Genomic DNA, 21,669 nt, shown 5'->3' on the forward strand with positions numbered 1-21,669 from the left:
AAAAGTGGAATAAAAAAAATAATGGCTAACAAAACCACAGCACAAGGAAAAGAAGAGCCAATGTGGGAACTGCCAAGAAAAACATTCCTTCTCTTTAGGGCTAGCTAACCAGCTCACATGCTTCTATTGAATAATCACTGGCAGGCTACCAAGTGAACGGTTTCACATCTCCCTGAATTCAAGGCCACCATTTATCTGTAATAGATACTCAAAAATTATAATCATAAATGCTAGGCATAGAAAAGAACTATTAAGACATTCCTTTTGATTTGACTAGGTCAGGATTATTATAAAAAACTAGACTATTCTCTAGTGCTTTACCAAAGAATTTTTTATACAAATGGGCCAAAGCCTTTTCCTCAAAAAAAGACTTCTTATTCTAGATTCAGTCATATATATGCATGTTTTGGTATCTTTTGCACATTGCATTGCCCTGATATTTCTTCTACATTTCAAGTTCTCCAAAAGTAAGATATTGCCTTTCTCCTTTTAAATTTTGCTTAAATAATTTTGTTTTCCTGCAAATCATCACCAGGAAATACTTAACAAGCTAATAATGCCTACTATTAAGTGCTCCCTGTGCTAGGCACTGTTCTCAATTCTATATATTAATAATTTCTTATGTTATTGTCATAAAAACTATATGAAGCAGAAACAATCATTATTACCATTTTTAAAATGAGGAGACTGAGGAATAGAGAGGGTAAGTAACTTGATGAAGTTACAGAGCTCATAAGTGCTGGAGTCAGAATTCAGACTCAGTCTCTTTTATTCCGGGAAGTATCCTCTTAGGAGCTGCCGTAAGTAATTAGAGGCAGATATCACGCAAAACTACTTGGAGGAAGTTAAATCCTTACAAATTGACATAGGAATGAAGTAAATTCTGAGCAAAGTTGTAGAAATTGAGACACCCACAACACTGGACAGACGATTAGCACAACTTGTTCAATATATGGAGAGGGGTCCCGAATGTCACAGAAAAATGTCTATTCCCTTGGGCAGCTTCACAGTGAAAAGGAATAGAAAGTTCATTACCAGAATCCACAATCTGTCATTCATAGTGTTTTGTGTGTAATTATGCTTAGGTTAATTGTACAGTTTTCAACTGAGTTTTTATGAGTCATTACTTTATATTTACTTTTATGCCAAAGTTTTAAAATCTACATTAAAAAAAAATAGGGTTTTAATTCACTGTTCTAGATGAAAAGAACAGAATAACTGTTGCTCCCCACACTTGGTAGAACTAAGTGGCTTGGGTTGCAGGGCAATGCAAACAGAGATCACCTGTTAAGAACCACCAGTCTCTAGAGGATTAGGCCTAAAGCACTGGGGTAATTTATTCAAACAAGGCATTAAACAACTATTATAAGATTGAAAATGAAAGACAAAAACAGGGAAATATAAGTGCAAATTAAAGCAAGAACTACTTTAAAAATTTAAGTTGATAAACTTGAACGACACAAAACTTGTGGAAAACTTAAGAACATAACATGATGCCACAGTAATAAATCCTGAGCAATTGAAGAAAGTGATAGAAGAGATATGTCATCTGTTGGAGTCAGGTTTTTACACTTCATTTCCAGAACTTTTATTATTAATGTTTATTAAATTTCTATACTACTTATATAAATGTCTCTGTACACTTTAATTACTTATCCCATGCCTTACTGTATACAAGTGCCTGATCCTACCAAAAAAAGTTTTGCTAATCATAGTATTTTTCAAAAATGTAATCTCCAACCTAGGTTGGCAAGGGAAGTTCATAATACAGTTTAGTACTGTGGCGTGAAAAACAAATTACACACAGTTCCCTTTGCATGGTTTAAAGTCGAGCATTCTTTAGAAAAGTATTTCATATCGTTTCAAAGTCCTAATAATAAAAGAAAATTCTTAGACAAATAACACTACTATCTTCCTATAAATAGTCATTTGAACTTAGTGGGAAAGATTTGACAAGTCAAGTCAAGATATTAATACAGAGAGAAAACAAAAACAAAATACACACACACATACACACAAAACACAGTTGTTTTAGCAGGACCAGTTTCTGTTTTGAAAAATCACATATGATACCTTGTTTTCCCCCAAATTATATTCACCCTTCTTCAATTTTCTTATTTACTTTAAGCGCTGATTTAATTTTCTTAACTCTATCTTCTACCGTGTTCTAGGAATGGTTCCCAGACCTCTTCAAATCTAATGACTTTACTCTTTATCACCCAAGAGTTATGTCTTCTACTCCACATCCAAAATATCAAGCTTCGAATTATACAACCCATGACAAAAAACTTGTCTTATACCTCTTTCACTAACTTGCTCCTGAGAAGTATATTTGTAAACATTTCTCTCATGATGACACTCAGAACCCTAACCTCTCCCTATTCCCCCAGCATATCAATTTATTTCTGCTTCAAATATTCACCACTTCGAAGACCAAATCATCTGTAAAGCTTGCTAAAAGGTTAGAATCTCTTAACCTTGCACTGTGGCCTAATAATCCGTTATGAGCAGATGACATTGCAACATGTGCTTCCTCAATTCTTGGGTTGCTGTCATGATATCACAGTAATCATGTACCATGAAAATTCATACTAAGGCAAGATCCTCTACTACTCTATAATCCTGGTATTCAACATTCATTGATACTTCAAAGTAGCAAGAAAGAAGAGGTAATGTTAGCTTAAAGAACTAGCTGGGGTGAGAAAAGTTTGTTTACATTAGGTCAGAGAAGTTGCACATTTATGCAGAGAAGAAGGATCTAATAGAAGTGAGTGAGGATTATGTGAGAAAAAAATTAATGGAGGAAGAGTGCAGAGGAAGGACGAGTGCTTAAAATCTGTGATAAAGATAAGAAGCTAGCCTTACGAAGAAGAATCTCATCTGAGACAGAAGAGAAGACCAAAAAAAAAATACAAAAAAATACAGATAACTGCAGAGGCAAAGGTAACTGAGGGATCCCAGGACAGACTTGGTTTCAGTAAAATGAGAATGGATAATCAGGTAGGGGTGCGGGTTGGGAACAGTAGAGGAGACAGTCCTACTGGAGTTTCAAAAGAGATGCTTAGTCTGAGGAGGACACCAGAATTTTTCAAAGTCACAGAGAAAAAAAGAAGCCTCTATTATGTACTAGCAGATGTATATATGCTTCACAAAAAATTACTATGTCAGAAAACCACAAGATGTGGGGCAAGGAGGAAAATATGTACAGCAAAATCTTGCTAAAAGTGACAATTTTGTAAAAACTGACTGGTAAGTGTGGTAAAATGTTAACTGTTAAATATGGCAGATAGGTGTGCAGGGGTTCATTATACTATTCTCTCTACTTTTATTTACCTTTGGAAATGTTTATAATAAAGAAATATTTTTAAAAACCGCCTAGCCATCATGGGATCTCAGGACCAACAGTCATCTCAATAAGCTCAACCACTTGCCAAAACTTTCCAGAAGATTTGAGAAATTTCAGAGATGGAATTAGATACAGATACATATACTATAGGGGACTTTTATATTCAATGAAGAGGAGTAAAAAAATAATTCTGTTTGTCCAGGATTTGTTCCAGATTTGTTCTGGGGAGTGAGAAATACAAGTCAGCACTGAAAGCCGCCCAGGAGCGTCAGGGCTGACGAACAGGCGGCAGAAACAGGCAGCGAGGAAAAGCGCTTCCGCTAATAAGCACGGGTACGAGGAAGAAGACGGAAAACACTTACTTCATCTCCAGAACTTCCTCCAAGTGTTTCCTTCTCTCTGCCCGAAGGTTCGTCAAGTGAGTTTCCTTTTCTGCCAGAGACTGTTGAGTCGAGGACAGCTTTGCTTTCATGGACTCGAGTTCCTGCTTCACCTTCTCCATGGCCATCAGCAACTCCTCCACCTGCGGTGGACACGGAAAGGGAAAGCCTGAGCCTCTGATGGGTTCGGTCCGAGGACGGGGCGATGGGCAACTCCCGGGTCCACAAAGCTGAATACACACCCATTAAAACTTCGGATCAGGCATATATATCAAGAAAATATAGCAAATACTGAATAAATCTCTGATCATCCCTCCACTGTAATTCTTTTCAGTTTCGGTCATTTTCTTTTTGATAAATGCCAAGGACATACAAGTTCAGGCATTTATTTAGAAATGGCCCAGAAATTTCCATGGAAATAACAATAGAACACAGATAAAGATATAAAGAACAAAATTATATTAACTATTTATAGAAAAATTTTAGGAAATAAGTGATATAAATTTGACTAATGACAGATTTAGTATAAACATAAATGGTTTTTCTGTTTTACATCATTAAAAAGAATCTTCTTAAAGAAATAGCTGGAATGCAATCAGATAACTTCTTGCTCTAAAGGCAGAAGTAGAATTTTTCAAGGAAGGAAGCAATAAAATACATATAATATATAATAAGAGAGCAGATAGAATACTTTTAAAAGACCTGAAAAAACACTCAGGAGAAGAAGACAGAATACTAAACCATGAAAAACTAAGAGGTAGATATGTACTTTGCAGTAATTTCTGGGTGGTTCCCAAATCAGATTTAAATAAACATGTTCATTTTAATTCAGAAGCAGAAAATATGCTGATAAGAGACGGTATTATCAAAAACAAACTTCAGTCAGGTAATCAACCAGCCAACTGCACCAATCATGAGAGTTTTTCAGGCTGCTGCTTGCAAAAAATAATTCTGGTGACAATAAACCTTTTGAGAGGTAGAGGTGAGAGAAGGCAGAGATAGGGGATCTTCCATTCATTGACTCCTACATAAAACCAATTTGTGTGACAGTAAAACTAAGAGCAGTTTGGAGACAAAATTGCAATATAGCAAATCAGAGTTATTAACAGACCCCCTTTAGTACCTCATACCTAACCAAAGTCTCCATGTTGATTGGTAACAGCTGCTAAACAATGATAATAAACAGATAATTATGGATTTTGCTTCTTTGTGTACCTTTTCAGACATCATCAAGTTAATGTACTTAGCTAATAGCATCTTCAGTCCCAGGTCCTGTGAGAATATATATTATGCAGATCTAAGATATATCTTCACATATCTGCTACCTTTACATAAACATATATCACTGCCCACCCTTTTGAAAACTGCCAATAAAAATTATTTCACTTTATCAGTTTAATTCATGTAAAATCTTATCTGAAACGGAATTGAACTGATATACCAAGGTATGTTCTTATGACACAAAATCAGTATTGGATAGCATCACTTATACAAGCTCTAATATAGTGTGGGATGTGTCCATCTTTTATGAACTTATTTTAAACATATCTCAAAAAACTCTCCCTCCCCTCCTGTCCTTTACTACCCCAGGCAAGAAATGGTACCAGTTTCTTATATAACTTGGAGACATATTCCGTGCATACTCAAGTAAGCATGTATAAATAATGTCACTAATCATCAGAGAAATGTAAATTAAAACCTCAATGAGATATTACCTCACACCTATCAGAATGGCTGTCATCAATAAATCAACAAGGATGTGGAGAAAAGGTGCACTGGTGCAAGCACTGTGGAAAGCCGTATGGAGTCAAACCCCAAAATTAAAAATGAAACTAACTGCCTTATGACCCAGCGATTCCACTTCTGGGAATATATCCGAAGAAACCAGAAACACTAATTTGACAAAATATATACACCTCTGTGTTCACTGCAGTGTTATTTACAATAGCCAAGGTTTGGAAGCAACCCAAGTGTCCATCAGTAGACAGAGAGCATCAATGGACCTGGAGAGCATTATGCTCAGTGAAGTAAGCCAGAGAAAGACAAGTATCATACGATTTTATTCATATGTGGACTCTAATGAACAAAATGAACTAACAAGCAGACTCATACAGAGAGAGCAGGCTGACAGCTGCTGGGGATGGGGGTAGCTGGGTGAGGGGGAAGGGAGAGGGACTAAGGAAAAAAAAGAAAAGAAAAACTCACTGACATGGGAAACAGTGTAATTACTACCAGGGAAGGGGTGTGGGGGAAGGTGGAGGAGGGTATGGGGGGGAAATGGTGATGGAAGATTTGACTTGGAGTGGTGAACACACAATACAGTGTACAGAATTGTGCTCCTGAAACCTGTATAATTTTGTTAAGCAGTGTCATCCATTATATTCAATAAAAAGAAAAAAAGAATAGCACTTAGCAAAAGTATTACAAGATATATACACTGGAGATTACAAAACGTCATTGAAAGAAATTAAAGAAAATTTAAATAAATGGAAAGACGTCATGGTCATGGATCAAAGACTTAATATTGTTAAGATAGCAATACTCCCCCAAACCATCTACAGGTTCAACGCTACCCTATAAAATCTTTAGCTGTCCTTTTTTTTCCCCCCACAAAAAATTGACAAGCTGATCCTAAAATTCATATGGAAATTAAAAGGAGCCAGAATAATATAAGCAATCTTGAAAAAGGAAAATAAAGTTGGAGGACTCATACTTCTTGACTTCAAAATAGAATACAAAGCTTCAGGGTTGTAGTGGCGTAAGGATGACAAAGAGATCAATGGAGTCCTCAAATAAACACTAACTTTTCTGATCAATTGTCCTATACAATGTCCCACATTTTGGATTCAGTTGACTTTTTTTTATGGTGCTATTTATGCTGTTCCTCTTGTTCTCCTGTTTCCTATAGACTGAAACTTGTATCTTAAGAATTTATTAGATTTGGGTACCATTTTCCTTTCTTTCCGACAATAGTACTCCATAGGTAAGGCTTTGCAGTTCATACAAAGAGACACACAGAGGTGTCTGTCTTGCTTTCAGCAATAGCACTGATTAGTGGATGCAGATGGCAAGAGCCTGATTTCTTCATTATAAATTTCTCAATCTTTTACTAAATTCTTTTATCATTTCAATAATAATCAGTGAAGTTAAACTTGTTTCAATTGTTTAGGGACCATTTGTACTTCTTCCTTGTAACTCTCCAGCAAATCTCTGTACACCAAGCCCCAACCCTCCCACCCCCACCCCAAGATTGTTTTTCTTATCTTTGTGGATTTGGAGTTTTAAACATATAATCTAGATATCAACCTTTCATCAACTACACGTGTAGCAAATCTCTTCCAGTTTGTGGCTTATGTGTTCCTTTCATTATGGTGTCTGTTTTTTAAATATTTATTTTTTTTAACTTAGAAAGAGAAGAAGGGAGAGAGGAAGAGAGGGGAAGGGAAGGAAAGGGAAGGGGGAGAGAGAGGGAGAAAGACCGATTTGTTGTTCCACTTATTTATGCATTCACAGATTGATTCTTATATGTACTCTGACTGGGGATTGAACACACAACCTTGGTGCATTAGGATGACGCTCTAACCAACTGAGCTACCCAGCCAGGGCCTCATTATGATGTCTTTTGATAATCAGAAATATCTTAAATGATCTGATCAAATTTATTAAGCATTTATTTTAGGATTTGTGACTTTTACATCCTGTTTAAGAAATCGTTTCCTATATCCAAGGTCATTGATCATGATATTCCCAACTTTCATATTGCCTTCAGCAGTTTGAAGTAGTGGTCCCAATTATTCACTCCTCTATAGTAACAGTATATTTCCACATCACTGCCATGGCCTCATGATGGACAAAGTACATTTCTTTGACCCTAGATTTTGGTTTAGCGATGTGACTTGCTTTGGGCAATGTGATGTTAGCAAATCAGACACAAGATGAGGCTTGCAATGTGTGATTAGGCTGAGTTTCTACCATTGAGGAAAAAAAAAATAATGTATTGAGTCTCAGCTGGGTCTTACAATGAGCCATGAGGACCACAGTCACCCAGCAACTAAAGCAGAGCCAACCATGTTAACCCTCCAATCTATGTGACTGAAAAATGTTTATTATTACACGTGCATTAGTAAGGGTTTTCCAGAGAAGTAGAACCAATAAGATATAGTATATTGAATACAGCGTGTTTATGCGTACATATACACACATACATATACTATATTCAACATATATCCTGTTGATTCTGTTTCTCTGAAGAACCTTGATAAATAAATAAATAAAACCAAAATATATTAGTGTTATATTTAGTAATATAATTCATTATAATATTAATATGTCATACTATATTAATATAGTATGACTATATTAATATAGTATGACATATTGGTTCATGTGATTATGGAGGCTGACAAGTGCCAACATCTACAGAGTCAGTAGGCAGGCTGGAAACCCAAGAGAGCTGATGGTGTTGTTCCAGTCCAAAGGCTGCAGGCTCAAGACCCAGGAACAGTGGATGTTTCAGGTCGAGTCCAAAGGCAGGCAAAAACTGGTATCCCAGTTTGAACATAATCAGGCAGGATTTACTCTTGCTCAGGAGAGGGGAAGACTTTTTTTGTTCTATTCAGGCCTTCCAATGACGAGAATGAATAAAGCAGGATGAGACCCACCCACATTAGGCAGGGCAATCTGCTTTACTCAAGTCTATGGATTTAAACATTAATCTTATCCAAAGACATCATCACAAAAACGCCCAGGATAGAGTTTTAGTAGATACCTGGGCACCCGCCCCGTTCAGTCAAGTTGACAAATAAAATTAACCGATCCAATTTGCTATGTTATTTTGTGATTGTCTGACTGAGAAGCTTTCAAAGAGTTTTAAAGTATTATATTTCACATTTAGTCTTTTTTTTTTTTTTTAAATATATCTTTATTGACTGTTCAGAGAGATGAAAGGAGAGGGAGAGAGAGAGGTAGAAACATCAATGCTGAGAGAGTCAGTGATCAAGCCCACAACCCGGGCATGTGCCCTGACCGGGAACCGAACCCTGATCGCCTGGATCCTAGGTCGACGCTCAACCGCTGAGCCACGCCCGGCCGGGCCACATTTAGTCTTTAATCCACCTGGAACTGATTGTTGCATATGGTGTGAGGTAGAGGTACAATGTCAATTTTCCCCATAGGGATATCCAATGTCTCAATACCATTTATTAAAAATCCATTCTATCTTCACCTTTGACATTTTTCAAGTATGTTTCTGTGCTTTCTATTATGGTCAACTGGTTTGCCTATTCCTGCACCAAAATTACATTGTCTTAATTGTTATAGCTTATAAGGCTTGATATCTAAGATGCTCAAAAGAGCATCTTGGCTATTCTTGAATTTCTACAAAAAATATTTGAGCCTACCATGTTCCAGGCACTGTTCTAAAACAGTTCACACAAGAGATATAATTAGGACTTCAATACAGTATCTTTCAAAAAGTTGTATGATTTTTCTCATAAATATCTCAAATATTCTAATGATATTTATTCTTAGGCACTTTATATGCTTTTTAAATGTTGTAGTAAATAGTATCTTATTTTTTTAAAAATCTGTTTGGTAAAGGTTATAGAAATGCAACTGATTTCTGTATGTTGATACTGTAATCCAGTAGCCTTCTTAAATGTTATTTATCTATACATTTACTATGTAGACAACCATATCATATCTGAATGATAGTTTTTTTCTCTTTCCTTCCAATCCTTATAAAATGTATTTCTGTTACTTGCCTTACTGCACAGCCTAGAATGATGACGGCATGCACTCTGTTTGTTCCTGATCTTAAAAGAAATGCTTAAAGGTTTATCCATAAATAAGTCCTCTATCAGGTTAAGGAAACTCCTATTGCTAGCCAGTTAAGAATTTTAACTAAAAATTAATATAAATTTTCTGCATTTCTTGAGATGATGTGACTTTTATCATCTTTTAAATAGGTAGACCATAGTAATTAAGATTTCCATCGATACCAATCTTAAAATCCTGAGATAAACTACGCTTCTTCAAGAATATTTTTCTTTTTTACATACACTAATTTTTGATTGGCAATATTTTGTTTAGAAATTTTGCATTTATATTCATGATTGAGTCAGGCCTGAACTTTTCCTTTCCTGTATTAACTTTGTCAAGTTTTTATATGAAGTTATGCTACCCTCATAAAATGTTGGTGATCACTTATTCCTTCTTTTTATTTTCTAAAACTGTCTCTGTCAGACCGAAATGATTTGCTCCTTGTATGTTTATTAAAAACCACTAGTTTAACTCCCTCTGCTTGAAGTTTGGGGGGGAAATTTATTACTGACTCATTTTTTTTCATGTTTCCTTTTTCACATTTTACTGAATTCCATTTTTCATGGCATTTGTTCATTTATTCTAAATTTTCAAATGTACTGGCAAAAATACCTTTGTATCTTTTTTTAAAAAAATATATCTTTACTGATTTCAGAGAGAGGAAGGGGAAGAGAGAGAGAGAGAGATAGAAACATCAATGATGAGAAAAGTCACTGATCGGCTGCCTCCTGCATGCCCTCTATTGGGGATGGAGCCCACAACCCGGGCATGTGCCCCGACCAGGAATCGAATCACAATCTCCTGGATCCTAGGTTGAAGCTCAACCTCTGAGCCACACCGACTGGGCCCCTTGTATCTTTTTAATACCTGCAGGACTTGTAGGTATGAGCCCTTTATCATTCTAAAAATTGTTCATGGTGCCTTCCTTCTTTTTCCTTTTTAGTCTCACCAAAGGTCAGTCAATTTCCTTGGTGTTTTCAAACAACCAATTTTGGGCACTGTAAATACTGTTTTAAAAAGCAGAGAAAGATTGGTTGTTTATTAGATTCTCTACCATGAGCTGCCATGGACCTTTTCTTTTGGACTGCCAATATACAAAAACCAATTTTCAAGCTCAACAGCTTATCAAGCACTAATCTTTAAATTCCCTGTCTATTCACCCTCTGACATGAGAAATTCTTACTTTCTTGCCAACTTATGAATACATATTTTATTAACTATCTTCAATTGTTTTTGTGGAGTTATTTTCTCAGTGTCTATTCTGCCATGTTTATAGACATGTTTTACCTTTCATTCCATTCTTTCATTTACAGAATTTTGCCTGTTACTAAAACATAATTTTCTTAAAGATTGCTTAATTTCCCCATCCACTTGAGTGCCAGGCCCTCAAGGTATTTCTACCTGAGATCATACATTCACTTTAAAAAGTTTGAAAGCATGTTAGCATTTGAGGCAAGAATGGATAAACCAGGATTTCCAAATAATCATCTGATTTGTGCTCTGGCTCCAAGACAGAGAAACAGTCTCAAGGTCAAACGGAAATTCTTTGCACTTTCTGTTACTTTACCATAATCGCGGAGAACACATTTTACTATCTCTGTTTGGCTATCTATTCCACTACATGCCTACCACACAGCAGTTATTGTACAGTTTTGAGTATAGTTACTGAGAAATGATGGTAATGAAAGCTGAGTAGAAGAAAGAAGAGATACATACCACACTAAACAATGAAGAAATTCTCCACAATTTAAAAATGTGCTTGAGGTCACAGCACAATTTTCAAAAGCATATGTTTTAAGACATAAAAAAAGACCAGGCCAAAGCTGGGATTCAAGTATGTAACTTAACTGCCTCCAGTAACATATTAAGGAGAAAACACAGGGCTTGATAGTCTGCAGTGCCAGCAGGACCAGATGGTTTGCTTAAATCACAAGCTAATAAACTTTTACTCAAAATAAGAAGGGAACAAATTATGACTTTACCACAGACCCATTTTCCTTAAGAAAGCAAAGTTACTGGGTGCTTCAGGTGCTGGCAAAGACTGCAACTTCAAGTTTCCCACCTTCTTCTGTTCCACACTGAGAGGAAAAGACTTTCTGTAGCTTCCAAGATGCTTATGGAAAATCTTGTTATAGTTTCTTGGGAGATTAAGAGGCATAAATCTCCAAAGGGGGAAAAAAACAACAATTAGAGGAAAAGAGTAGTAGTACATAAAGAAAATTATCTAGAGGTTAAGCATTCGTCATGTAAGTCAGAATTTCATTTGAGAAGTCCACTATTTTCTTAATTTCAAGGAAATTCCAGATTAAGAACTACTCTGTTTTATAGTTACAAAAAAACCCACAAAAACAGTTGCCAAGCTAGAGGTGAGGAGCATTTTTGAAGTATTAGTGAGAACGTACGTTACATACATACATTCAACCATCCTCTTGTAACAAATACCTTTAGGTACCTCACAATCACTACTAATAAGGATTTGAATTTAGAGAATATGTAACAGAGTTTTATGGTAGTGTTTATACTAGAAATCTCTTTTTCCCAATATGTTCTTTTGGCCAATGCATGGTAATTCTTTGACAAGATATATAACAATAGCACAGTACTTTGTGAATATGGAATAGCTATAGTGATTGCAATGATAATAGCAATAGCAACTTACAGTATATGAATACTTTGAAGTACTCTAAGTGCTTTACATATGTTGTTTTACTAAATCTTCACAATGATGCCACGAGGTTAATATTAGGTATTATTATTATTATCCTCATTTTTATAGAACAGGAAACAGGTTCAGAGTTTAAGTGTCACACCGAAGGTCATACGGCCAGAAGAGACCGAGCTAGGATTCCAACCTAGACAGTCAAATTCCATTGTAGTCACAGGTAATACCACTTTGCTACAATGTTATCAGTGTTCACAAAGTCCTAGAACAGCTTTCTACAAGTATATTTAAAGAATTACTCTGGGGAGTGTTCCCATGCCCACTTGTGCATCTTTCCATCCTTCCTTTCTGTCTCCCTTCTTTCCTCCTCCAAAATACTGATTTCCTACCATGTACCAGATGATATGTGTTATGCACTGAGAGCACAACAGAAACCAAAAGACATGTTTCCTATCACTCTACAGCTTAGAGTCCATAGAGATATACTAACGAATTAATAAAGTTCATAAATAATTATAAATTGTGAAGAGTTATGTAAGAAGTTACTGGAAGCCATAATTGTGAGTAACATGAGGTTCTGATCTATGTTTTAGGAGCCTAGAAAAAGTTTCCCCAAGAAAGCTGATGGAGAGGAAAGGGGAATTCCAGCTTCAGGTCCCAGAAGCTGAAACGTATAGTAGCCCTGAAGTGGGAAAGCACATACCTACAAGAGAAGATAAAAAAAATCAAAGTATCATAAGCCCTGAGAACAAAGGGGAGAAGGGGGCAAATGTGGCAGGAGAGGGAGGAAGGGACCAGATGTGCACAGGTCTCTTGTAGGCCATAGTGGGTACTTTGCTTTTATCCCAAAAGCAACAGGAAGGTACCAAAGGGTTCTGACTAAATAGAGGAGTAAGAGGATTTAGAATGTTAAAATCAGAATTACTAAAATAATGGGCCAAGGAATCTAAGCTGAACAGAGAGGGAAGCAAAGACAGGCTAATGAATTAGAATACACCAGCAGACGGATAAGTTCAAATGATGTGGAAAGACAGGTGTAGTGGTAACACCTGAACAAGAAAGCTAAAATGATAGAAAACGTGACTAGAGTGGACGATGCTTAATGAGTGAAGCTGGAGGTAGATTAGATTACTACAAGGTCTAGAATGCTAGATACAGAACGAAGAAAGTCAATGGAGGCAAAGACCATTGGTCAAGAAACTGAGAAGACAGAGTAACAAATGGGTGATCCATGTAGATTCTGAAGTCAGTGAGACAACAAAAGTCTTCAACGAAAAGCTTCGATGCTACCGCTAAATGACATAAGCCTTGAAGAAGCAACGATTCTTGTAAGAAGGTGATGGAATAATAAATGCCCCAGGAAACAAAGATGTGAGTTCTACCTCTGACCCTAAGATCAGAATAAATACATACCACAGAAAGGGTTGCTGGAGTTTCCAGGGGAGAGGACAGATTACACTTCAGGCAAAGAAGGTGAAAGATGGTTCAAGAAAAAAACTTAAGAACGTATGTGCCAGGGCCTGGCACAGAGTAGGTAGATACTCAATGAATATTTGTTAAATGAATGAAAGAAGAGAGGTGAATCTGTGAATTTTGGTGACTTAGTAGGGAGATGTTAAAGGGGTAAGAAGGGTTGGAGAGCTGGGTTAAGGCAAGGAAGTACTGAACAATACAGGGATGAAGGTGTGGCGGAGGATGAATGATCAGGGGCTTATTTTTTAGACAATGTCTGATGAAATCCAGGATGAGAGGTACAGTAATATTAACTCCACTAGGTTCTTTGAAGAGGGTGGGCCCTGGTCCCACTGGACCATAACTTCAAAATAAATCAGATGCTATCAATAAGAATTTAAAAATTTTATTTTTGCTTTTAGTCCCCATTTACATGCATATGACTTATATTATAGTGCTGATTATAATTTTCTATCCCATTCATTGAAAATAAAATATTCTAAGTGATTCTTGAGGTAACCTAGTGGAAACAGATACCACTGACTTCAGCACTGTATCAAACTTAGGAACTGCCAGGTACCACTGCTATCTTTTCCTCCTGATTTCACGAAGGACACGTATGCGAGCAGGAGTCACAGAGGCAGCACCGAAGAAGAAACCACAGAAACCCCTATTTCCATAATTCAACTCTGGGAGTCACGAGACTTCTTCTCTTTTTATATATTGTTGCATTTCTCCAGTAAGTCAACACTGCCAAAGGTTTGTGAGAATAAAATTCACAAATGACACTTTAATTAATGTGCTCCATGGGTGAGGAATTTTCAAAATGTTTTTACTTTCTCTCAAAATATGGCTGACATTCCCATGAGACATTTAACAATGCCGGATATTTCTATAAAAGAATATGGTTCATAAGTATCCACATGGTTAAGATTGACTTGTAGATGAGGTAAATTCACATTGATTGGCTGGGTGCCTTCACTGGCAACAGCTTTAGGTTTCCAGTAATATTATGCTATGGTAACAAATCTTCAACTGAAAAGAAATTTTAAGAGTGGAAACATGACAATGTGAAAGAAAAACGTCTTTTTCAAGCCATCTAAATTTTCCTTTAAAAAAAAAATCAACTCAGAGTTTGGGTAGATAAACGCTATAATAAGCACTCACCATTCCTAGGTGAAGCCTGAAAAATCAGACATCAATAAAATGTGCATACACACTTTCAAAGCAAAGAATATGTCCCCTGCTGCTATGACTCTCATGTCACGGATGTTGGAAAGAGGATCTAAGAAAGGACAGTATTTAACTCACTGCCAACTCTATTTAGGTGATTTTATTGGTAACATACTATCAAAAATAAAACTAAAAATCTGAATGAAAGCACTGAAAATTATTTTTTTAGAAGATTGTTACTTGATTAACATCTCCTAAAATTTGCTTATTTTTAGCAACAAGAAGACTATATCAGAATCAAGTAAAACAAAAATTAATAATTTCATGGGTCCACATAAACTCCATAGTTCCTAACTCTTGGAAGAAAAGACGGAAATAATCTAAATAACATCACCTTTTCTTTCTCCAGCAGCGGTAACAAAAATGTGGTAATCATAATCTTACACTCTTCTGCATGTGGGTCTGAGACTTCTTTATATTTCATTAGAGTTTATGAGTAATTCAGGAAAAGAAATACAAATAGAGGTGGAATGACAAAACTGTCCTTGAACTTTGAGCCCTGGTAAGTTCTCTTCTGAAAAAAAATTTTTTCTGCTTTGCTAGGAAGTCAGATAAACAGGATAAAGTGGGTGCTAGAAGGGCTGTAGAAGTTGTCCAGGTTTTGAAAGAAATTTTTTTCTTGGTTGAAATTATTTCAAGTGAAGAAATCATTAATTCCATTTTATTACAGAAAATGGCAATCCCTTCACTAGTATAAAGTCACCAACAGAGAAGAGAGCATTTAGGGCTTGAGCCCTTTTTCTGGGATCAGATGAACAATTTGAATCAAACAGCTTCATACGTTTTCCTTAAGTTTTCAACAATAAAAATAAAAGTTTACTGGCATTTTAACTGACAATTTTAATCCTTATTTGCACTGCTGAAAAAATAAGTCAAACAGCTACCTGGAAGTAAACAGAATGATATTTCACTAATTAGAGACACATTTTTGTGGACAAAACATTATTTCAATAGAACCCCTGAAAAATGATTACAAAGAAAATATTGGTCAATGAAATGACAGTTATTTGATCTCATCAAAAGTTTACTCTTAGCAAAAGGAGAAAAATAAAAGGGTGGAATTAACTGTCTGGCAACCCAAGGACACCAAGACGGAACTCATAAGCATCACGTGAGTGCATGTGCGCGTGCGCGCGCGCGCACACACACACACACACACAGGATTATTGTGGCCATGATAAGAAGACTCAACACTTGTATCCTGCCTTTATAGCCTACCAAGACACTTGCGGGAACAATAATTTACTTCTCACAGATGAGGCTACAGAGGCTTAGAAAGAATACAGAACTTACCCTAAACCACACTAGTAAACAAAAGAAGAAATAGACTCCACATCACTTCACTTCTGGTTTAATGCACTTACACTAACCCTTATTGCCTCTTTATCTGTTCATTAAAGAGGGTGGAGATAAGAGGAAGAGACAAATGAGTGCCAAAACAGACATGCCACACACAAAAATTACCTGTAGTGTAGGATAAATCCTGCTGTGCAAATTTCTCTAGGAAAATATGTTTCAATGAAAACATCCAGGAAGGTGCAGCCAAGGAGAACATAAACTGCATATAAAAATCAGTGGGAAGCCATCTGGCGCTCATGACTTCACCTTCAGACATATCTTGGATGACTGCCTCTATCATCAATAACTTGGTTTATCAAACTTCTCAGTAGGAGATAACAGAGTAAGGGCCAAACGCCCCAAGAACTCATTACAAGCAAACTAAATATCATCTGTTACAGATCTGCCACACAGATTCCAAGAGTGCTTCCCACCCAGTGCAGCGGTGCTTATCCAGTTTAGACAGACGTATATAAACATGTCTACTTTGAAAACCAGTATCTATAGACTCTGGCACTCTTCTCTGTGGCTCAATTTTTGTGCCAACGTTTTATTTCTTTTCCACTGCAGTTAATCTTTTCATTTGATTATAACTTTTGAAAATATAGATATGGTCCCTTTGTTGAGTAAAAAGGGAAATCTCAAGCTGAAATTCAGAGACATAGATATTTCCTGAACTTCTGGGACAGTCCAATCATGTACTATCCTATCAAAAAATTTTCAAGAGGAAGAAACTATGAAACAAAAGACACAAACGCAAATGCATTTGTTAAAGAACTCGTGTAAATAGAATTTTTTTAATTTTTATTTTTGTCATACCATCATACGTGGTCATTTTCTGGGGGCTTCAGTTTTCCTTCACAGTTTCTTTAGTTGTTGTCTACTGACCCCATCTGGTAAAATTATAGAGGACGTTATAGTGGCTAAAGCTTCTGCCAACTCAACTTTTTAATTTTATGTAAGGAAATTTTTTGAAGAAGTGGGAAAATAGATCCGGGCAAAAGAATCTAAAGATTCTCAGCTTTCATTCCTATATAATACATAGGATGAGAAGGAAACATGTAATTAAGAAAAGGTCATGTCACTGAGTTATAATAACTTTAAATTCTAGCTAACCCTCCTCACTCTCACTTTACATCACATATAAAATCTCTGTACTTTTACTGCCATGTTATTTACGAAGTTTTTTTTTCCTTTTCAAGTATACTAAACATGACTCCATCAAAGGGATATCTTTTAGGGCTTTCAATATCCTAAAAGGAAAAATTCATGTTGCTGCCTTTTCCTTGTAATTCTGGAAGATGTTTGTTAGTATTCTAATCTTTTATTAAAAGTTTCATTAAAACTGAGATCTTTTTTGTTTTTAATACAAAGATCAGATAATTATTTCAAAATTGTATCCAGCATAACTAAATAAGATTTTAAATAGTATAAGGTAGTTGAAAATTTTAACTACAGTTACTAGAAGTAGAGAAATGTCTGCTTAAACTATGCCAATCAGCCTTGAGAGTATAGGTTTTAACTGCCAGCCATTCTTACTATAAACATTCAGAATCCGATTCTACTAAAGGAGGTGAAAACGTAAGAAGAAATTGAAGGAGAGTTTTAAAAACACACGGGGAGTTTCATTTTATCCATCATCTGACTTACTCCACATTTGTGAAGGTGGCTACTACAACATTAATACGGACTTTCAACTATTCTTTTGAACATTCATCCTCTGAGACATTTGAGTTTTCAGACTTGCTGTTATTTGAACATATTTGAGTAATTTCCATTAATAAGTGGAGTGAAATGCAGAATATTGGGTTGCCATTACTACACACTATATGATTCCTTTAAGTTAAAGCCCATTTCATACATCTTTGTAAGATCAAAAGGAGGAGAAGTCTAAACATGGAGATTTTTGCTATGGCAGGGTACAGCCATTTAACTTCTTTCAACAAGCCAGAGATGGCAGAATTCTCTTTGAAGTGGCAGCCCTGTGGCCTTTGAAGTCCCTTGTCAATTGCAGAATGGCTCTGGTGGGGTTTGTTTTGTAGCCAGCTGTCACCATGAAGGCAGACATGACGTATTTCCAGCAGTCTCACTTCAGGGTCTGTCAAGTGACTGATTTCATAACCAGTCACCATAACAAAGGAGATTCAAACTCATGGGCATTACAGCAAGAGTCTACAATGAAACTTACTAGGTTCCTCTTGACAGAGCTTGATTTAAATACTGAAACGATCATACAATGGCAAAGAGAAAGTGATTGTGAATTTAACTGTCACAGCTCCTAGTATTCTTGGAACATTAAAAAGTACTCTCCATATGTTTGTCAACAAAAGGTTTCATAGTAACACCTTACTTCCTAAAAATGAAATACCTTTGAACAATAGCAGCTTCAATCTTTGCACTGACAAAACAGATGACCTTCTCCAGAAATCAGTAAACTACTTAAAAAGCAGAGTTTATATTGCTCACTTACAACTGAACTTTTTTATAAGACTGAACAATTCTGTACAGTTCTGAGAAACATGTTTGTATTCGTAATACTTTCAGATTGCACAGCTACTCACCTCAGAAACCCGTATCACTACTGACATAGAAATCAGTTTAAGACTTTTAAGGGTAAGTAAAGAAAAAAATATTGAAACATGCTAAGAAACTTCTATAAACTATAACTGTAGCCCAGTATAGCACTATATAAAAGGAAGCAATGGTAATAATATTATAAATCTATTTTTAAGGCGAGGAGAGAAAAATGTTGAAAAACCTAATGTCAAATTCACTAATGATGATCAGAAGTATCAGTCCCACTGGGAGGAAATAAAGTAGGATTAAAAGATTTTCAAATTAATTTGATCAAACTTTATGTTCGTTCTGTAGAATGTTTTGAATTTTTACATGTTTTTATGAACATGGTTTACTGGTATTTCAGAGCTGAAGACTGATGCTACATAAGACTTTTGGCTAGTTCCGATTAGCCAAAAATTTAACAAGAGCAGGGCTAGAGTGCTGCACATTCATCCTATAAGACATAATAAGTCCTTTGATCCCTATATATGGATAGGTAAGGAAAATGATGATTTCTAAAGTTTATTTTTCAATTCTTGCTACCATGCTTTAAAATCAAGCACTAAAAAAAAAGTTACCTGCAAATGCATAATATCTATACTAATTCTTTAAATCCATAATTCTGAAATCTTTGCACTTATCTGGCCAGATAAAGTGCTTCGAATCCTATGGAAAGGAACTGCAACAAAGAATAAAAACATGCAATAATTCAAATATTTTTTTGGTGACTACTATAAAAATCATAAAATTACCATTAAGCCTTAAATTGTTTAGTAAATAAAGTGATGCTGCTATTATTGGAGGGTGCAAACATTCAAGGGGGGTCAAAATAAAATTTCATTCATTCGCTCAATAAATATTCACTGAGTGCCACTGTGGACCAGATGGTAGATATTAAGGATATAATAATAATAAACAAGACACAGCCACTACCCTTAAGGAGCTTTCATTCTATTGGAGAAGATAGAGACAGTCCAAGAAATAGACAGTACGTAATAATACGGTGTTGTAAAACAAACAGTATAGGAGCTGATGAAAAACATGGGAGACAGATAACTCAGACTTGGAAGGTCAGACAAAGTTTTATGGAAGGAGAACTAGGATCTATCCAGACAAGAGGAGAGAGTAAAGATAAAGACAATGCTTCAGAGATAGGGAACATGTAGTTTAATACTTGCAAACCTTTCCTCATTCTTCTGAAAAAGGACCCAAGAGCACATATGCTCCTTTTCTGTCCAGGAAACATTAAATATATTTACAAAGTTACTGTTTAAATGATTAAATAATACTATTAATTAAGAAAGCAGCCTGGCCAGGTGTGGACGCCAGGTGTGGCTCAGCGGTTGAACGTCGACCTGGGATCCAGGCGATCAAGGTTTGATTCCCAGTCAGGGCACATGCCCGGGTTGCAGGCTCGATCAATGACTCTCTCATCACTGATGTTTCTCTCTCTCTCTCTCTCCCCCTCCCTCTCCTTTCTTCTCTCTGAAATCAATAAAGATATATTAAAAAAAGAAAAAAAGAAAGTAGTTATCACGGTGACTGGCAGTTAACTGGCAATCAATAAATGTCAGTATCTCAAGCCTTATAACTGCATTAAGAGTAAGATACTATGTACTTCCAGTGTGTCACATTTTCCAGTAATAACTGAGTCACACATATGGAGTCAATGAAAGCGTAGTTCGAAGACATGCAGAGAGTTAATTAACAGGTACCCTCTCAGTTTATGTGCACTTGAGATTAATTGGAAGAAGCCTCTATACTGTGAAAGGCTAACATAAAGTTAGTCAGCATATGTTATCTCCCAAGTGTGTATTTTTTAGCTCAGAGCGCTCTTCTGAACTAAATCCATATATTCAACTGCCTGCCTGACATCTTCATGAGAAAGGGCACAGCATCTCAAATTTAACATGTACAGAGCTGAATCCCTACCTTAAACGCCTCCTCCTCCAGTTCAATAGCCACCACCACCATGCACTTAGGTCCTCTCAGCCTGCCACAGCCCTCCCCCTAACTTCCACATGCAATCCATCAGCAAGTTCTGCTGAATCTATGTCCAAATAGATTTCCACCTCCACTGCCAACACCCTACAGTGCTCTGGATCATGCAGTATCTGCCTCATAGGCACTCCCTATTCTAGCCTTGCTCTCCCACTATTCTTCATGTAACTGCCAGAATAATCCTTTAAAAACATAAAATGGATTTTTATCACTCTCCTACATAATGTTTTCCACCTGCCTCTCCAGTTTCATGTCAAACCATTGGCTCTTTCACTCAGTTACTCGCTCACTCATTCCCCACCTACCCACTCACCCACTTCTACTCAGTCTTCTCCACTGACGGGTTTCTTTTGGTTCCAAGTATACCATGATCTTCCCGTTATTAGGGAACCACACATGTGGTTCCCCTAATGGCTGAAGTAAACTCTTTTCCGTTCTTAATCTAATTCCTATTTACTTTTCAAGTCTCAATTTAAACAGCGATACCTTTCCTGACCATTCAATCTAAATAAGGTCCCCTTGTTATACCTTTATAAAATACTATACTTCTTTATTTGCATGTATCACAATTTTGAAGAATATATTTATATCTGTGATCACGTGATTCATCTCCCTAACTAACACATGAACACCATAAAGAAAGGGACCATATTTGTTTGGGTCACTAATGTATTCCCAGCTTCTTGCACATAGTAGGCCCTCAATAACATGAGCTTAATGAATAGTGGAGCAATGGAATAAAGTCAGCGTTGGGGTGGCATCTTCTCATGATGGACAATGTCTCTTTCTCACTTCTGTAGCTATCCTACTCCTTTTCCCACACTAATTCCATCACTCATGCTATAAACTTCAGTGATTATTATTATGTGGATAGTTAA

General features: G+C 36.3%; 1 protein-coding gene across 4 annotated transcripts in view; it reads right to left on the minus strand.

Annotated features, from left to right (window-relative positions):
• ERC1 (ELKS/RAB6-interacting/CAST family member 1) overlaps positions 1–21,669 on the minus strand; it is a 425,945-nt gene that overhangs the window by 182,689 nt on the left and 221,587 nt on the right. For all 4 annotated transcript variants that reach the window (XM_087814458.1, XM_016224828.2, XM_016224830.2 and 1 more), the window contains one exon: positions 3,709–3,869. In XM_087814458.1, the coding sequence (XP_087670584.1) occupies positions 3,709–3,869 (161 nt within the window). The remainder of the gene's footprint in view (positions 1–3,708; positions 3,870–21,669) is intronic.

The sequence above is a fragment of the Miniopterus natalensis genome, chromosome 2, assembly GCF_054644295.1.
Source record: "Miniopterus natalensis isolate mMinNat1 chromosome 2, mMinNat1.hap1, whole genome shotgun sequence".
Lineage (NCBI taxonomy): Eukaryota > Metazoa > Chordata > Mammalia > Chiroptera > Miniopteridae > Miniopterus > Miniopterus natalensis.